The 18510-nt window shown below is 34.9% G+C and overlaps 2 protein-coding genes across 5 annotated transcripts in view; one reads left to right on the forward strand and one right to left on the reverse strand.

Annotated features, from left to right (window-relative positions):
* Positions 1 to 3426: 3426 nt before the first annotated feature.
* Positions 3427 to 12407, reverse strand: LOC134684117 (tetraspanin-7-like). Of its 4 annotated transcripts, none has more exons than XM_063543392.1 (10): positions 12299 to 12394; positions 11390 to 11482; positions 10418 to 10478; positions 9276 to 9485; positions 8610 to 8684; positions 8031 to 8138; positions 7191 to 7256; positions 4564 to 4659; positions 4292 to 4375; positions 3427 to 3686 (listed from the first exon to the last, which is right to left on the reverse strand). In XM_063543392.1, exons 3-10 carry the CDS (start codon positions 10475 to 10477, stop codon positions 3621 to 3623), a joined length of 765 nt encoding a protein of 254 aa, XP_063399462.1. In that variant the 5' UTR covers position 10478; positions 11390 to 11482; positions 12299 to 12394; the 3' UTR covers positions 3427 to 3620. The 4 variants fall into 4 exon arrangements, with proteins under 4 accessions (XP_063399462.1, XP_063399463.1, XP_063399464.1 ...); XM_063543396.1 differs by lacking the exon at positions 3427 to 3686 and adding an exon at positions 3760 to 3913; XM_063543393.1 differs by lacking the exon at positions 11390 to 11482 and having other exon boundaries at positions 12299 to 12407.
* A 4380-nt stretch (positions 12408 to 16787) lies between these two features.
* The window catches only part of LOC134683222 (low-density lipoprotein receptor-related protein 6-like), a 50158-nt gene continuing 48435 nt past the window's right edge, over positions 16788 to 18510 (forward strand). Inside the window, exon 1 of the mRNA XM_063542387.1 lies at positions 16788 to 16976. Coding sequence (XP_063398457.1) covers positions 16922 to 16976 — 55 coding nt within the window. The 5' untranslated portion in view covers positions 16788 to 16921. The remainder of the gene's footprint in view (positions 16977 to 18510) is intronic.

Here is an 18510-nt window from a genome sequence, read left to right on the forward strand (position 1 = left end):
CGCTTTGGCCAAATGCATTTGTATATTATTTATTTAATGCAATGCACGTAGCAATTTATTGATGCATCTTGTTTCTTATTTCTTGATTATTTGTTTTTTATTTGTTTTTATTTGTTATGACCCGGATTTTGTCTCATCCGCACAGTGCAGTACATATTCATATTTGTTTCTTATGTTAATACCCGTAATTAAGATAAAAAAGAAAAAGTTTGGGTGAGAGGGGTTCCAACCTTATGTCCCTATTCAAAATTTGTTCTATATGTTTGCATCTGCTCATACGATGTATCAGTGAAAGAAGTAAAGTATAAAACTGAAGTTGAAAATACTCATATTTGGGGAGGTAAAACGAGGTCATAACCTTAACACTTGTAATTGAGGGCAGGGGCGGATCCAACCACTTTTAAAAAAATAGGGGGGAGGTGGGGCCAACCCAGAGTAAAGGAGGGGTTCCAACTATATGCTCCCATTCAACTGCATTGATCGTCAAAAAGGGGGGTTCCAATGAATTCAGACGACTGTTCAATAATTGTCATCAGTTTCTTCTCACACACTACGTAAGCCTCTTGTTTTTTTTATTGTTGTTTCTTTATATAGTAAAAATACAATAACCTGGTGCACTTGAGTCAATGTCAGCACAATATTATTAGTACAAGAATTATAATATATTGCTATAATTTTGTTGTGTGTTTTCTGTTGTATTTTTTTATTACACATGTTACATATCTATTGCCTGTGTATTGCATATATGATTGTTTATACATTGTTATGCTATTGGTGAATGCTAGTATATGCCCTCCTGGAGCCCTTATTATACATTGTAATGATATTGGTGAATGCTAGTATATGCCATCCTGGTGCCCTTATTATACATTGTAATGATATTGGTGAATGCTAGTATATATGCCCTCCTGGAGCCCTTATTATACATTGTAATGCTATTGGTGAATGCTAGTATGTGCCATCCTGGTGCCCTTATTATACATCGTAATGATATTGGTGAATGCTAGTATATGCCATCCTGGTGCCCTTATTATACATTGTAATGATATTGGTGAATGCTAGTATATATGCCATCCTGGAGCCCTTATTATACATTGTAATGATATTGGTGAATGCTAGTGTATATGCCATCCTAGAGCCCTTATTATACATTGTAATGATATTGGTGAATGCTAGTATATATGCCCTCCTGGAGCCCTTATTATACATTGTAATGATATTTGTGAATGCTAGTATATATGTCCTCCTGGAGCCCTTACTATACATTGTAATGATATTGGTGAATGCTAGTATATATGCCCTCCTGGAGCCCTTATTATACATTGTAATGATATTGGTGAATGCTAGTATATATGCCCTCCTGGAGCCCTTATTATACATTGTAATGATATTGGTGAATGCTAGTATATATGCCCTCCTGGAGCCCTTATTATACATTGTAATGATATTGGTGAATGCTAGTATATATGCCATCCTGGAACCCTTATTATACATTGTAATGATATTGGTGAATGCTAGTATATATGCCCTCCTGGAGCCCTTATTATACATTGTAATGATATTGGTGAATGCTAGTATATATGCCCTCCTGGAGCCCTTATTATACATTGTAATGATATTGGTGAATGCCAGTATATATGCCCTCCTGGAGCCCTTATTATACATTGTAATGATATTGGTGAATGCTAGTATGTGCCATCCTGGTGCCCTTATTATACATTGTAATGATATTGGTGAATGCTAGTATATATGCCCTCCTGGAGCCCTTATTATACATTGTAATGATTTTGGTGAATGCTAGTATATATGCCATCCTGGTGCCCTTAATATACATTGTAATGATATTGGTGAATGCTAGTATATGCCATCCTGGTGCCCTTATTATACATTGTAATGATATTGGTGAATGCTAGTATATATGCCCTCCTGGAGCCCTTATTATACATTGTAATGATATTGGTGAATGCTAGTATGTGCCATCCTGGTGCCCTTATTATACATCGTAATGATATTGGTGAATGCTAGTATATGCCATCCTGGTGCCCTTATTATACATTGTAATGATATTGGTGAATGCTAGTATATATGCCATCCTGGAGCCCTTATTATACATTGTAATGATATTGGTGAATGCTAGTGTATATGCCATCCTAGAGCCCTTATTATACATTGTAATGATATTGGTGAATGCTAGTATATATGCCCTCCTGGAGCCCTTATTATACATTGTAATGATATTTGTGAATGCTAGTATATATGTCCTCCTGGAGCCCTTACTATACATTGTAATGATATTGGTGAATGCTAGTATATATGCCCTCCTGGAGCCCTTATTATACATTGTAATGATATTGGTGAATGCTAGTATATATGCCCTCCTGGAGCCCTTATTATACATTGTAATGATATTGGTGAATGCTAGTATATATGCCCTCCTGGAGCCCTTATTATACATTGTAATGATATTGGTGAATGCTAGTATATATGCCATCCTGGAACCCTTATTATACATTGTAATGATATTGGTGAATGCTAGTATATATGCCCTCCTGGAGCCCTTATTATACATTGTAATGATATTGGTGAATGCTAGTATATATGCCCTCCTGGAGCCCTTATTATACATTGTAATGATATTGGTGAATGCCAGTATATATGCCCTCCTGGAGCCCTTATTATACATTGTAATGATATTGGTGAATGCTAGTATGTGCCATCCTGGTGCCCTTATTATACATTGTAATGATATTGGTGAATGCTAGTATATATGCCCTCCTGGAGCCCTTATTATACATTGTAATGATTTTGGTGAATGCTAGTATATATGCCATCCTGGTGCCCTTAATATACATTGTAATGATATTGGTGAATGCTAGTATATGCCCTCCTGGTGCCCTTATTATACATTGTAAGGATATTGGTGAATGCTAGTATATATGCCATCCTGGTGCCCTTATTATACATTGTAATGATATTGGTGAATGCTAGTATATATGCCATCCTGGTGCCCTTATTATACATTGTAATGATATTGGTGAATATTAGTATATATGCCCTCCTGGAGCCCTTATTATACATTGTAATGATATTGGTGAATGCTAGTATATATGCCCTCCTGGAGCCCTTATTATACATTGTAATGCTATTGGTGAATGCTAGTATATATGCCCTCCTGGAGCCCTTATTTGGTGTAAATGAAAACTATTCTTTTCCAGGCTATTCTGTAGTTTTAATTGGTAAAATACGTGTAAAATGTGCAACCATTATCAGGCTATAGAAACATTTATAAAATAGAAGGTCATCACATGATCTCATTTATCCACAGGTGCTATATTCATATTTGCAAACATCAGTGGCCTGCTAAGATAAGTAAGCATCTATGGATAATTAATAAGTATAAATTTGGAAGATAAACAAACACCGATGTTTTCGATAAATTTTAATTACAAATCTCAACAGATCACAGCAAAGTCTTACAACGCAAATAATGTTACAACTTATATTTTGTTCAACAATCCAACCTTAACAAACTAAAAATTTACATGCATATCTTTATAAAAGAATATTAATAGTTCATAACAATTCAAATAAAAACACATTTGTAAGAAATATTAACATAGTTAAACTCTTAGGTCATCATCATCACTTTTTTTCCAAGCGGCACAAGCCAAAAATATACCAAGTAACTGAAATTCAAAATAATAGCAATGAATTAAAAATGTTTAACAATTATTTACGTTATCTATACATGGAACATACAATTCAATAGTATACATTAGTGTTTTATCCTTATAAGTTCAGTTCACAAAATATCTCACCAAAACCAAAATAAATAGAAAAGTAGGTAAATTTAAATAATATCATCATCTCCACTCCGTTTCCATGCTGCACAGGCCAAAAATATACCAAGCAACTGAAATAAAATGTATATCATAACATGGCAGAAGTTAATGCAATATGATTCAGCTTTTTGATCAAAGAGAGATAACTCTAATTGCAAATACTTTCTTTCTCTCGTTCCCATGTTCTAAAAACTAAAAAAAATCCTTTCCAAAACTTTGGATCTATCTATTTCCTTTTGCGTCATCAACTTTCAATTAATTTCTTATCTATTCACGAATCTGTAATAGTGAAAATAAACTATAATTGTGTTTTTTATAAAGAAACAGAAATTGGCTCTGAATACATCATCATTATAAAATATAAATCAGATGCTATTAGTGTGAAAATACTTCATATACAAAAAGATACGAAACAAAAAAACTGTTATCATGACTTTATCTGTTCTTACCTGAAACATGGCTACACCAACTCCCGCGCCTATCAGAAGAGTTATATGTGACTTTATTTGGTTTTCCATTTGATCGTAACAACCCTGAAAGAAAAAAAATACACTTATCCGTAAAACCAATACAGGCAACTTTAAAGGGAATCTATCATGCAGTATCAATAAAAGTTTTACTTGATATATTTATTTACTGCATATAAATGACATTCCAATACAAGATGAAGATCGAATATATACAAGTTAGACTTACTATGAAATTATTTAATCAGACTTACCTGGTAATACAAGTTTTTAAATGGTTTTACTTTTGCCTTTGCTTCTTTTTGGCATTCCTGTTTATTTGATCCACAGCACGAATCCGGAACAAGTTTCTAAAAAAATTTGAATATTTCCAGTTAGATATGTAATAGTTTTCAACGTTATACAAAGACATAGAGAACATATTTTATTTCCTCAGACGCGAGAATCCGAAACTTATTTCTAAAAATGATTTTAACATTTCCAGTTAGATATTTAAATAGTTTTCAACGTTATACAAACACAAAGAGAAAATATTTTATTTCCTCAGACACAAACGTGTACGCGAATGCTTTTCGAATTCAATGACAATTTCTGATATAACAGAATATTTATTGAATTTACTAGTAAATACAATTGTAAATTCCTTGCGATTTTCGTTATGGTCACTGGTTCAGCATTGCTGACTCATTTGGGATGAATAAAGACCATAAGGGACCCCAGTAGCAACTCATTTAGGGGTCCTGAGGTCAATAACCATGCAATGTATACTCATTTTCTAGCGGTAGTCAACGTTTGCTCCCATTAACTCATTGCTTCTTAATTTGTTTAATATGTTTGCAAATTTTGCCGCTTTGACATTCTGTAACAGTCAACCTTACACTTGTTTTTCTCATTTCTTACAAAAGAGTTAAAACAACCACTTATCTAACCCTTCCGGAGTACCAAAGATCACCCACAGTTATGAGTGGGTTCGTGTTGCTCAGTTTAATTTTCTATGTTAAATGTTTTGTGTATTGTTGTGCATGCGTCTTTTTGTCTTTTTTTTCGTTTTTATGCAATGGCATTGTCAGTTAGTTTTCGACTTCTGAGTTTGAATAACCATATTGTATCGTTTTCCTCTCTTCTTGTTTCACCTATTGTGTATCGTCATGACTATCAGACAATTAGATCCTTATTTGAAGGGTGCTCATTTTACATTCCCTGTTTTTTATAGACGTATCAATGAAGTCATGGGAAATAAATTTCACAGGAATTTTTTTTACGGAGTGTCTATTCGTCCGGCTAGCCGGACGAATAGTTAAAAATCTCTATTCCGGCGTCCGGCCATCCGTCTGCGGATGCGCAAATCTTCAATATCAACAAAAGTGTCATGTGACGCGGAAAGTGTCCCGGATGAGGTGTCGGATAACACACGCGGTGTCGGATAACACACGCGCGTATGCAATGGACGTTTTGAGAATTGGAGATCGTTACTTATATTTTAAGATGTCATAAAGAAAACCTGAGAGAATGTGATTACTTTAAACAAATGTATATATATAGAAGTGATTCCATAATAATAGCGTGTACATGTTAACTGCGAGGAATAAGCCTGAAATCGAAGTGAAATTGATGATTTACCGTGCCCATTTACCTTATGGAGGCAAAACGTATTCGGAAAAAATACTATATCAAACTTGCTTGAATGAAAAATGATATATCAAACTTGCTTGGATGCATTATTTTCCAGTTCACTACAACGGAGATATATGAACAAACTGATATGCCTTGGCTGTGAATAAGACACCAGGGTTTGGGTAGCCCCCCCCCCCTGTTTGTTCTGTTGTATCTAATACACATTTTTTTCTAAAACAATCTTATCGAAAACAAAATCCTACTTTTGGGGACAGGTTACACGTGAAGAATCGTGCATAATCATATGGGGACCTTCCTTTAACCAAACTTCACAGAAACAATAAATTCAGGATCTTTTAGAATCATAAATAAAGCCAATGTATGTTCCGTATCTCCCTCCTTTAGTAGGAGCACCACCATGGGTTATGGTGTAAAAAGGAAGACCTTCCCCAAAACAATAAGTACAATGTAATAAAGCATACGAACACACCCACTCACCTGACTCGCCCATCCTCAAAAATATAAAAAAAGCATAATATAAAAAAAACCATTATATACAAAATAAAGAATAAGGTCATCCCGGATGCCGCACAAATGCCTACACAACGAACGGGAAAGCGGAGAGGACATACTTGGAATCCAAACCGATACCGCTAAATGCCCAGCTGTATTCCTGGTAGAGGACAGACGAAAATCCTACGATAAAGGATCTCGGAAAGAAACTACCGATCCATTATGGGAACAGCTAAAACCCTCAGACATCAAATAGATTGGTCTGATAGTTTCCCACATGGAAACTACTAATGGATCACATCTGAAAACATGTCTCAAACAAACCTGAAAATATCTGCAGAAACCTTTCTCAACAAAAAAATATAATCCAATAATGATTGGCCCGACTATTTACCTTACATGAAATTCATAGGCAGAACTACAAAAGAGAGAATCATCCCCTCCTCCTAACCAAATTCCTTTAGAATATTAGAATAAGAAAATCTGAATCAAATGTATAGTTTTTTTTGTTTTTTTTTTATAATGAGTTCTTTTTCATTAAACTACGTTAGACAAAAAAAATTAAAACAACTCGTGCTTTATTTAAATTCTACAAAACACAAAGCTATATCTTCATCATTATGTTTTTGGCCGGACAAATAGCGAAAAACCGTAAAAATGCTATTTGTCCGGCTTGCCGGATGAATAGACATTTTTGACTATTTGTCCGGCTAGCCGGACGAATAGCCACTGCCTTTTTTTTATGTAAACTTACGTCACCAGCAAGCGGTATTTTCATTACAGTGTAGTCTGTAAAGTTGCGTTCGCCACAACATTTTAACTGAAAAAGAAAGATGAGGCGTCGAGATAGATATGACAGCTTCTTGTCTGTTGTTCAAACGGAATCATCACATAGTTTTATTACGATTTACCATCAAAACGTAGTCCCAAACTAAGTCATGCGCCTCTAGCCGTTGTAAGTCTACTTTTACTAGTAGTTCATTCATATTTTTTGGAGTTAAGTGTGGCGTCCATTTTTACAGAAGTATTACATATTTTATTTAGGAGCCAGCTAAAGACCACCTCCGGTTACGGGATTTTCTCGCTGCGTTGAAGACGCATTGGTAGCTTTCGGTTGTTATCTGCTCTTTGGTCGGTTTGCTGTCTCTGTCACGTATACCACATTTCCATTCTCTATTTTATTATTAGCAGTGACACTTTTTCACAGAACATTTTATTATATCGGTTTACTTTCAGTGGTAATTTTTAGACGTGGTACACCCTTGTGAATATATTATTTAATTTTTTAGTGCGTAAATAGTTAACTGACTAGGATTGTCATTGTTCCTGCAGAAGGACGGAGTACTCTCCATGAAGTAGCGTTAAACACCAAAAATCAACAAACCAATCATATTTCCAGATAAAAATTCTGCATATCTTAATTTACGTCGAATTTTTTTATGACGATCTTGACGGTTATTGCACGGTCGGTACTTCATATCTTTTGTTTCTTAAATTCTAAATACAGAATATTGATGATTCTATATGATATCAATTTTAGCGAATTTAAAGAAGCAAAAGCCGTCAATTATTTGGGGTTCTATATTGCACTTACCCAGCTCTGTACACCATCCCATCCTTTATTGACCAATTCACTTGTCTTATTTTTCGAATCATACTCCGAAAGAGATTCTCTTAATACAGTTTGTAGCGTGTCGTCTACCTTAAACAAAAACAAATAGTTTTAGTCATCGTTTGAAACGTAATAATAGTATATTCAATTGCTATGGGTTCATATAGTCATTAAGAAATCATTAATGGGAAGAGTTTATAATGTTTACCCCAAATTCTTTCTGGACTGTATCACCAATCTATTACAGATCTATTTCCGACTAGATTGTTGTTGTTTTGTTTTAGTTTTTTTCATAATTTCTTCAAACTTATTATTATACGATATTTATAACTGTTTGCAAGAATAATGAATATTACATTATAAATATTCCCCCAAAAAAATCCATTAAGTAACAGATTTTAGTTATTCATTTTTCCATTCTTTTATTGAGCGAGACTTGCTTTACTCTCAGTGAGTCTGTGTCTTAAGCTAGTCAAAATCATTATTTTTTCTTACACCATTTACGAATATCGTATACACATCTTTTTTTCTCTCAATCAAATCAACTTGTCAAAAGCTTACTTTTCCTTTGTAAACAGCAGCAATGATTCCTGCTGAAAATTCACCAAGGAACACAAGCACCACGCATCCCATGTACTAAAAAGGAAAATAAACAGTATGAGTATATGTAGTCCGAGATTTCTCTTCATGACGTCCAACGGCTGTTTAGCCAGACAAGCTTGGGCCGTGGGACCCCAGCTTGTCTGGCAAAACAGCCGTTGGACGTCAGAGTAATTTCGGACTATAGTATACGATGCCATATATAAGCCATATTTATAGTCTTTCATTTATTGTAATTCTTAAATGATTTTTATCCGTATTACAAGAATACTATAGTAGAAGATGTGGTATGATTGTCAATGAGACAACTTTCCATCGGCGAGCCAAAATTACACTAACAATTGTGCAAATTGTGTATTTATATATTCATCATCTAAAACGTTGTCTTTTCTCCTGAATTTTGTACAGAGCTACATGTACAGATATTTCGAAAAGTATTTAGAATAATGAAGTTTGGCCATAATCGTAAATTATAAATGGATAATTGACCCGAAGCGAAGTCGAAGATGAATTTCCAACATACATTTCATTGAGCATTAAGCATTATCATTTCATACTGTACTTTGATTTACCAATGCCAAACAGAATTTGATCTGTTCCATCATTTCGTATTGTATGTTGACTTACCAGTGCCAAGAAGAATTTGATCTGCTTGCATCCACCAATAAAACCAAACAGACCGACAAGCAAAACGAATATACCGAAGCCTATTAATATGTAAGCAGCAGTAGATATGTACTTGTCTCCTGAGTTCAGTTCTATGACATGTTGTATGTTTAGTAAATTAGGATTTACTTTTAGAAATATTCCTACACCCAGTACAAATACACCTGTGAGCTGAAACATAAAGCAAGTTATAAAATACATTGTGTGGTTTTTTTTTTTTTTTTTTCCTACGGTGATGTTGTTCTATTTTAAAAGCGTAAATTACATTCATAAGGAGTCAAAGACATAATGACATACAAACTACAATAAAATCAACCGCACTGGCCTTCGTTATGTTTACACAAAAAAGAATAAAACATTAAACATGCACAAAACACACCACAACACGACACGACACGACACGACACACCACCACAACACAACACAACAACACGACACGACACGACACGACACAACACAACACAACACAACACAACACAACAAGACACGACACGACACGACACAACACAACAGACCCATAACTAATTGTCCACAGCACAACAAAACAAACTACCAATAGCTAATTGTTCACTATCCTCAGTTCTATATACTGTCTAATAAAGGAGTATAAAGATTTTACTTGCTGACTGGTAGTTAGATCTAGAATATAATGATCATTAAGCGAACAGCAAGTTTCTCTGCAAAGACTTGCATTGGTTTTCCGACAAAAGTTCCTTTAAAGCATCGACGATAACATTTAGGGATCATTCGCTTTATTAGCTTAAATTTTTCGTGTTTGTGATGTCTTCTCTTATTATTTTGTATGTCACCTGAAATCTTTGTAGGTAAAACTATACTGTTGAATCATTTATTTTCGAATATTAAAATTTCTTGCGTTTTCGTGGATATTCGATTTCGTGATTTTTCCAAAATCGTTCAACATTTTACTTTGTTGTGCTGTGAGTACCCTCAAAATCAGGGATAATTGGTTTCCAACGAATAAATATGAATCCAAAGTACAAACATTCTCTCTTTAGAAGTCATGTACGTAAAGTCCCATTTTCATCTTGTTCACAAACGAGTGTTATACCATCAATTCTTCGAAGTTGATAATAAGTACTTACAACAAATAGTATGTTGAATGTCACAAGGACACAACGAGCAAATCCATCACAACAACCCATTCTGAAAGTAAAATTTCAGTATTTAAAAAAAAGAAGATTGGAATGAGTTTTGTATGATTACATAACTTATGGACTGAAGAAAATCAACAAAACATGAATGTATGCCGATTAGTTACAGTTTAAGCTTTCAACAACACCTCGAATTGCAGGTTTTTTGATAATGTCTTTAAGTTACCAGTCGGCCGCTTCGGTACTCAAGCATTGTTATATCTCTTTGTTTTTGTTCCCGATCCTATTTACATAATTAGCATACTAGTATTTTAGTAGATTTTGTTTCTTCTAATTCTGGGAATTTGGTGCTGAGGGAGTTGCTTGTTTCTGTTTGATTTTTGATTTTTAATGAAAATGATAGTTTTCATATTGGCATTGCAAAACCTAACGGGAAATGAAATCGTGAAACAATAAATAAGAAAGATACACAACACAAACATTTGTTGGTTCCTGGTTTTTTTTCTTGCTCGTCAGTTACGGTTACATCGAATATGTTTGATATTCCATACTTAACGACCATTTATGAGTAGAAAAAATATGTGTCATACACGTTTATTATTTGCGTTTTGCAACAGTCACCGATGAAAAAAGACAAACCTTATGAGTTCTACAAACATATTTGTGAATTAGATAAAAACTTTAATTAATTTACTTTTCCCATTTTAAACTGGAAATACTTACTCGTTTCCTTTACAACTTTCTAAACAATAATTCTACCAAATATGATTTTTTACTGATATAATCATCAGACAATACAAAAGTCCAATGTCCTTATTCCTGTACATAATACGCGTACGCCCCTTTCACTTTTTCACGAAAGATACAAGTTCATTCATCCTTAAACAGTCACGATAAAATACATGTAAAATTTCGTTTTTGATCATTTTTTTCTCCGTACTTTCAGTTGTATCCAATACTTACCTAATTCTTATACTGAAAAGACCAAATGTCCGTAAAATTCCCTATATAACCAATTGATCAGGTCAACACCTCGAGTTATGTCGTCATTAATATCTAATCAAATAATTTTTGATATGAATAATTATCCGGTGGTTGATAAATCAGAAATTTCATATGTGTACATATAGGGTTCACAGATAAAGTAAATATGGCGCATTATCTAATTGGTCATACATATGCGTCATAAAGAATTTCTTTCATCCCCGCCCAACCCCCCAAAATAGGGTGTAGACCTCCCTAACCCCAAAACACTTGACAATTTCAACTATATTGGTTATTGTCTAGGAACTAGCTTTTAGTAATTTCGAGTTCTTTTATTTTGGTGTTTTGGTGTTTTGTGTCTTGGATTTGTTTTCTTTTTTGTGACTCTCATTAATCTTTTGCGTAAGGCCAAATGCAACAGATTTTTTTTAAGTTTCTTCTTATGTTGAGCTGTCACATCACTTGCGGGCTTAGCGCTCAAACATGTTTCACCAAGTCCCATTCTGTGTGTCAGTGTCTGTCCCAGGTCAGGAACCTGTAGGTTAGTGATTGTCGCTGGTTCATGTCTGTCATATTTTGTTCGTAAATTGGTTTTGATAAATCAGGCTGTTGCTTGGTTTATTGACCCTTTTGAATTGTTTCACAATTACCTTGTATAGCCGACTATATGCTGCATAGGTTTTATATTCTCATTGCTGAATTGCTGATATCGTACACGTACGGTGGCCTGATATTGCTTACTTCCACTTAATTTAAACTCTGGAAGATAGTTGCCTCGTTGGTTTTCATAACATATCTTCTCATTTTTATATAAAAATGAAAAGAAATTTTCAAACATAAGAAAGGTAATGTGTGCAGAACACAAATAACAAACAAACAGAATCTTACCGTTAAAACTTTCTGTTTGACCTCAATGGTCAATGTACCTGACTCCCGTCCGTATTTCAAATACAAGTCTCTAGTCACTTGAGTTGTTGACTGCATGCACTCAAACGAATTAAAAATAGATCATCAAACAGCTTGACATGTATCGTATTAAATAGGAAACGGTATCATATGACAAATTAGGCAATTTGGTGTTTGAGGGCAAAACAATATAAGAAAACAATTAGATGATCTCTATTTTGTAATTTTTATCCACTTGCCACTTTTTCACATACCCTAGCCCTTTCTTAAACCTCTTTCCCACATATCCACTTTTTGTATTCTCTAGATCCTACATCTTCATTTTAAACCCCTATATCCCACCTCCCAAGAGCGTGCGAACCCTCTTTCTCCCTTTTCAGTGATCTCGTACATCATCCCGCAGTATTTCTGATTCTTGAACGGTAAATGTCTATTGTCATATTCGTACTTGACCTGTATGTAAGGCCAAATGGTCAACGACGTTGAATTTATATTAAAACATAAAACAAAACAAAAATATTTATGAGGAAGCTAAGGGGCATAACTCTAGATTAAGTCGATTTATTTTTTTCGCCTGCAGATGCTAGTCCTTGGCATCATTGTAATATTTATGAAAAAGGTACTTTAGTAATCACCCGTATAAACAAAAACAAAAATTTAAACAGATAACTGAGGGGCATAACTTTTGACAACAATACTAGCATAAATGGATGTTTAAAAGGACCACTGCTGTCCGTATTTGTGAGTCCGTCCAAGGTCAAAAACATATGGCCTTTATTAGTCTTGCTTGTTTTTTTCAAAATTTTAGTTCATTTATACATATTTCGGAGTTTAGTGTGACGTCCACTTTTATTGAACTAGTACACAATCTTGGCAAGGGGCCAGCTTAAGCCCGTCTATGTGAGCTGTATTTTCTCGCTGCGTTGAAGACCCATTGGTGGACTTGCCTGTCTGTTTTCTCCTCTTTGATCGGGTTGTTGTCTCGTTGACATATTCCCCATATTCATTCTTAATTCAATTCTAGAGAAACTCCTCCTGGTAGTGTTTTTCAACGGTTTAATATATCACGGGGATTGCAAGGTTATTGATTTATTGGTTATTATTGATGTTTATTGAATGTACATTGGCAAGTATTTCATGGATTTCCTGGAAGAGAACAAATTAAACATTACATTTACAATAGGAAGATTATATTAAGTTGGTTGTTAAGTAAGTTAGGAATGGTTGTACATTAGTAATTCTAGGGCCATTTAATTTTATAGCTTGTTGTTCGGTGTGAGACAAGGCTCTGTGTTGAAGGCCGTACATTGACCTATAATGGTTTACTTTTATAAATTGTTATTTGGAAGGAGAGTTGTCTCATTGGCACTCACACCACATCTTTCTATATCTATATTTGTTTAGGGGCCAGCTGAAGGACGTCTCCGGGTGCAGGAAGTTGTCGCTATTTGAAGACCTGTTGATGACCTTCTGCTGTTGTCTGATCTATGGTCGGGTTTGTGTCTCTTGGTCACATATTTTGCTTGATTAATTTTGTCTTGAGATTGCTGTCCGCTGACTTTTAATCCCTTATCTCCTTTAATTCTATTAATAGTTGTCTGGAAAAGGTATTTTGGTATCATTTTTTTATTCGATCGTCCTAAACATGCATTGGATACTTGCCACGGACGACATGAAAACAACAATCCATCAATCAAGAAAATATTTCTAAATTGATTGATTGATTGATTGATGGATTGATACGCTTTTAGTGTCGTTCGTTCAGTGTCGTTCGTTCTAGTTAGTCCTGCGTTTTAACTTGAATTACGTCCCTTTGTATGATAGCCTTCCACAATTGTTGAATTTGATTCCGATTTTCGCTGTTCCGTGCTTGTCTATGATACTGGACAGTGAAAAATATGGTAACTTTATTTTCCATTAAATGAACTCACAATGATCTTATAGTACCAAATTAGACATTATGTTAGACGGGAAACAATAAGTTACAAATAGTTATCAAAAGTACCAGGATTATAATTTTATACGCCAGACGCGCGTTTCGTCTACATAAGACTCACAATAAGTTACAAAGTCTGAACAAACGCTATACATATATTTGTTGTCGATATTAAAAAAAGGTAGAGCATATGATTGCCAATATGAGACATCGCGTCAACAGAGACCCGAAATGACTTAAAAGTTTTAATATATGTGGGTCATCGTACAACCTTCAACAATGAGTTAATCTTATAATGCACACAAAAGGCCCCTGCAAAAAAATCTTTATCTTTAAAAACGGGCAGATTCCAGGAAATAAAAATAGGCTGTAGTTACAAATCACAAAATGTACTAAAAATACAAATTTGAAATCATCAGGAAGACCCGACCCCTTCCCCAACCACGCTGGGTCAGCCTCTGAATAACCGAATATTTGCCTCTGTGACTTCTTTCAAAAAGTCTTTCGTGTAAGACTGCTACTTACAAAGAGAATCTGACTATGACTGTTAAATAAAAGTGCATGTGGGCATCTTATAATTTACTGTTAACGCATCTTTCTTTTGAGGTTCTGATCCAGTGGCGGATCCAGAGGGGGGGGGTTCCGGGGATGCGCACCCCCCCTTTTTTTTGGCCGATCAATGCATTTGAATCGGGACATATGTTTTGCACCCCCCCCCTTTGCCCTGGGCTAGAACCCCCCCTTTCGAAAATTCCTGCATCCGCCACTGTGATCTACAAAAATTAAAAAAACTGCATGTACACTTTTACATCATCCATTTCTTAACCCCTTTTCTGCGACTTATATTGCCGCTTTCGGTTCTTCTAAATCCTTCTATGACGGTGTGGATTGGGGGTATATGAAATAGAGAATAATTGGCCAAAAATACACTGTATACACTTTTCATCATCCATTCTTCGACTTCATGACAGTTTTAATGTTGTCCCTTTCGGAATTGTCTAAGTCCTTCTATGAGGATGTTTATTGGGGTCTACAAAATAGAGAATAATATATATACAAAAGAAAAAGAAAATACAAAGAGAAATATGGAACAAATTCACAAAACACGAGAGAATAGATAAAATGGACAACAAAAAAAAAGAATAGGGAAAAAAAACTAAGACCTGGGACTATTATACTAATTAGTATGATAGTCCCAACTATTATATACTAATTCGTATAACTGAGTCCCAGCTTAAACTATTGACAGGAGAATACAGATATAGAATAATAAGAATAAGAATATTTATTAGTCCAATCAAGGGCCCTTGGTGGGCAGCATAACATGTACAAATAAAACAATACATCATGATTTGTAACAGAAAAACATTTTTTTTATATTACAAGAATCCCCATCCACTGACCCACTTCAATGAGTCGGGAAAAAAGGTTTTCTTTATATACCTTCGTGTTGCACCAACTTTAGAAAAATATCAAACGTTTATTAATTGTTCAGGGTTGTCACTAGGGTATTACAATGGGAGTTAAATAAGGGTGGGGGCATAGGGGGTCGCATAGGGGGGTTCCGATCCCGGATCCCGCTTACTGTTTTGTTAGATTCCCATATCCCGCTTACACTATCTGCGTAAGCAATTCTCATTTTTTTGTCATTTCCCGGGTCCCGCAAGACCTCATTTCCCGTTTTCACGACACAATAATTTGACTTTCACGTTTCACGCTTACGAAAAATCAGGCAATCCTTCATCACGCTTAGACCCCAATGAGAGCCACGGCATAGTCGGATCCAGGGGCGGGTGCTCGAGGGCGGGTGGCCCTGGGGGTCCCGGGCCCGCCTGTGTTAAAATTATATACGGAATCACCGAAGAATGACTGGAGCGCCCCCCTTTTATGTCAGTCAGTGCCCCCACCCCCTTTTTTACAAAGTTCTGGAGGGGCTTGAAAGGAGGAATCAATCATGAGGCCTGCCGGGTTTGTACGGAAGATAACTGTCCATCCTCGAGCTGATAAAATTCTACCTAGTTGATTGTTCAATCAATGTTTTATAAGTTTTTTTTTCTCATAGTCATCCTAGCTAAATGCTTTGTAAATCTATTTTTGTCCATGATCCTTTTATTAATTGAAAGTGGCAACGAATATCCTATAAATGTCATAAATCTGTTTTCACATGCAAAAAATGTGTAATAACACATATGATAAATATGTGACTAAATCTTTTTAAGTAATTGCGATTTTTCTATAATCTGATTTCAAACAAACCCCCATTCTTTATTTTTTGACAGGTGCCAGTTATGATTAACCTTTTCTTAGACATGCAAATAGTGCTAACTCGCTAGCTTTCCTTTTTATTCTTTTATCTTTTGGGTTCTCATCTGACATCTTTTCTATGTTCATTTTACAACAATGAATGCAATATTTGGCTTGTTTTTGTTAATGGATTGGAAATATAAATGTTTACTTAACGGTTTACAACAAAGGCGAATCACGGGCACCTGCCAAGCGGAGTAATACACAACATGTTTTATAGTTCCGGTCAATTTTGTAATGGCTGCCAATGATCTCAAAAAATACAAATGTGACCTAAATAAGTTTACCGTTCCTAAATTTATGGACATTATTGATGTCTGGGACCGGACTTTCTTGTTTTTACAGACATTCATCTGTCCGTAAGGATGGGGATGGTGTCAAAATTATATTTAATAATCGGATGTCTGTCCATAGTCAAAGGTAAGATCATCACCTGAGATGGAGTAGTGTACACAAAACATCAAAGATACCGTGTGTATTCCGTCCCCTTGTTTATGAAATGTTAATTAGATAATTAGTAATATTAAAGAATAGATCGTTCAAATTATAACATCTAAACTATTGATTTTCTCAAACGCTTTATTCTTTCAATCAAAAAACAAATACGCAATCAAAAGTTTTGACCATTCCTTTGATCTCGCCGCCATAATGAGAACTGCAGTGATTTTGTGTATTCGCTTCGATCTTTGATCATTTTAAACACATATACAATTATCATTTTACAATGTTTTTAAACTTAAATATGTTTGTAAACATGAAAGAATGTCTTAAATTGTGGATTTGTAAAGTAAACAAAATGTGTTTTAGGGCAATACACAAATTCCCTGTTTGGTCACGTGACCATTCTCTGTCCCTCTTGATTTACTAGTCAAACAGTTATATATACTTGATGGTGTTCTGTTGAAAGGTTAACTTTTTTTTTCATGAACCAAAAAATGATACAATACAGTCAGTTCATTTTAATAATTCCAAATTTATGCAGAAATAGATTTTATAAAGAGGAATGTGAGATTATTTTTGCTACCTACTAAATATTATATGCAATTTTAGGACAGGTCCGTCAACAGTTAACCTAAAGGACTTAATAAATTTAGACTTATTCATGTTATTGTGTTTTGGTTTGGTAAAACATTCTTATTGAATATGTAAAGGATTTTTTTTTTGCTCTGACAGCTTTCTAGAAGCCAGAATTTTGTGATAAAAATTTCACCAGAAATTTCAGTCTCTGTTTTGTCTTGTTATACTCCCAGCCAGCCATCCTTCCATCTTCTGCAGTGGCAGAACCAGAATGTTTCATAAGTGCGGGCACACTGCCTGCCTAAGAGGGGACATGCTTCGGTCATGCTTCAGTGATACCCTATATAATCAATCAAATTATCCTAGGGGCCACTTTTTTTTTATTAGTTGGTTTACGGATCCGCCGACCCTGTTTTTCACGATATTGAAATAAAAATAAAAACGATTTTGAAGATTTTTTTTAATTCCGCTGACCTTTTTCTGTTAAGAAGTACAAATAAAAATAAAAACATGATTAAAAAAGATCGGTCTTTCTTCTTCCAGTCGGAATACCCTCGGAGTGGATTCGGAAATCCCGAGCGGTTCCCTGTTCAGTGAACGTTTCACGATAATCTAATGTGGTGAAAAGGAACCAGTTGAAAGGCGGTTCCCTGTTCAGTCAAAGTTTCATCATGATTTAATGCGGTGAAAAGGAACCAGTTGAAAATGGAGGCAACTTCCAAGCAAGGACCGAAGCTCATAAACTCGGCAATCAATGTTACACGCAGGACTTCGGAAAAGTTCGGAGAGGCGACAACCTTGCTTTAGAAGTTGAAATGGAGGACCAGATACGATTTTAATATTGTTGCCTTGGAGATTTTCGGTGTATTCTTAACGGTTGAACAAAATAAACATCGCAGTCATGAATAATAAAAATGAAAATTATTTTTGAGATGGT

Source organism: Mytilus trossulus, chromosome 9 (genome assembly GCF_036588685.1).
Source record: "Mytilus trossulus isolate FHL-02 chromosome 9, PNRI_Mtr1.1.1.hap1, whole genome shotgun sequence".
Lineage (NCBI taxonomy): Eukaryota > Metazoa > Mollusca > Bivalvia > Mytilida > Mytilidae > Mytilus > Mytilus trossulus.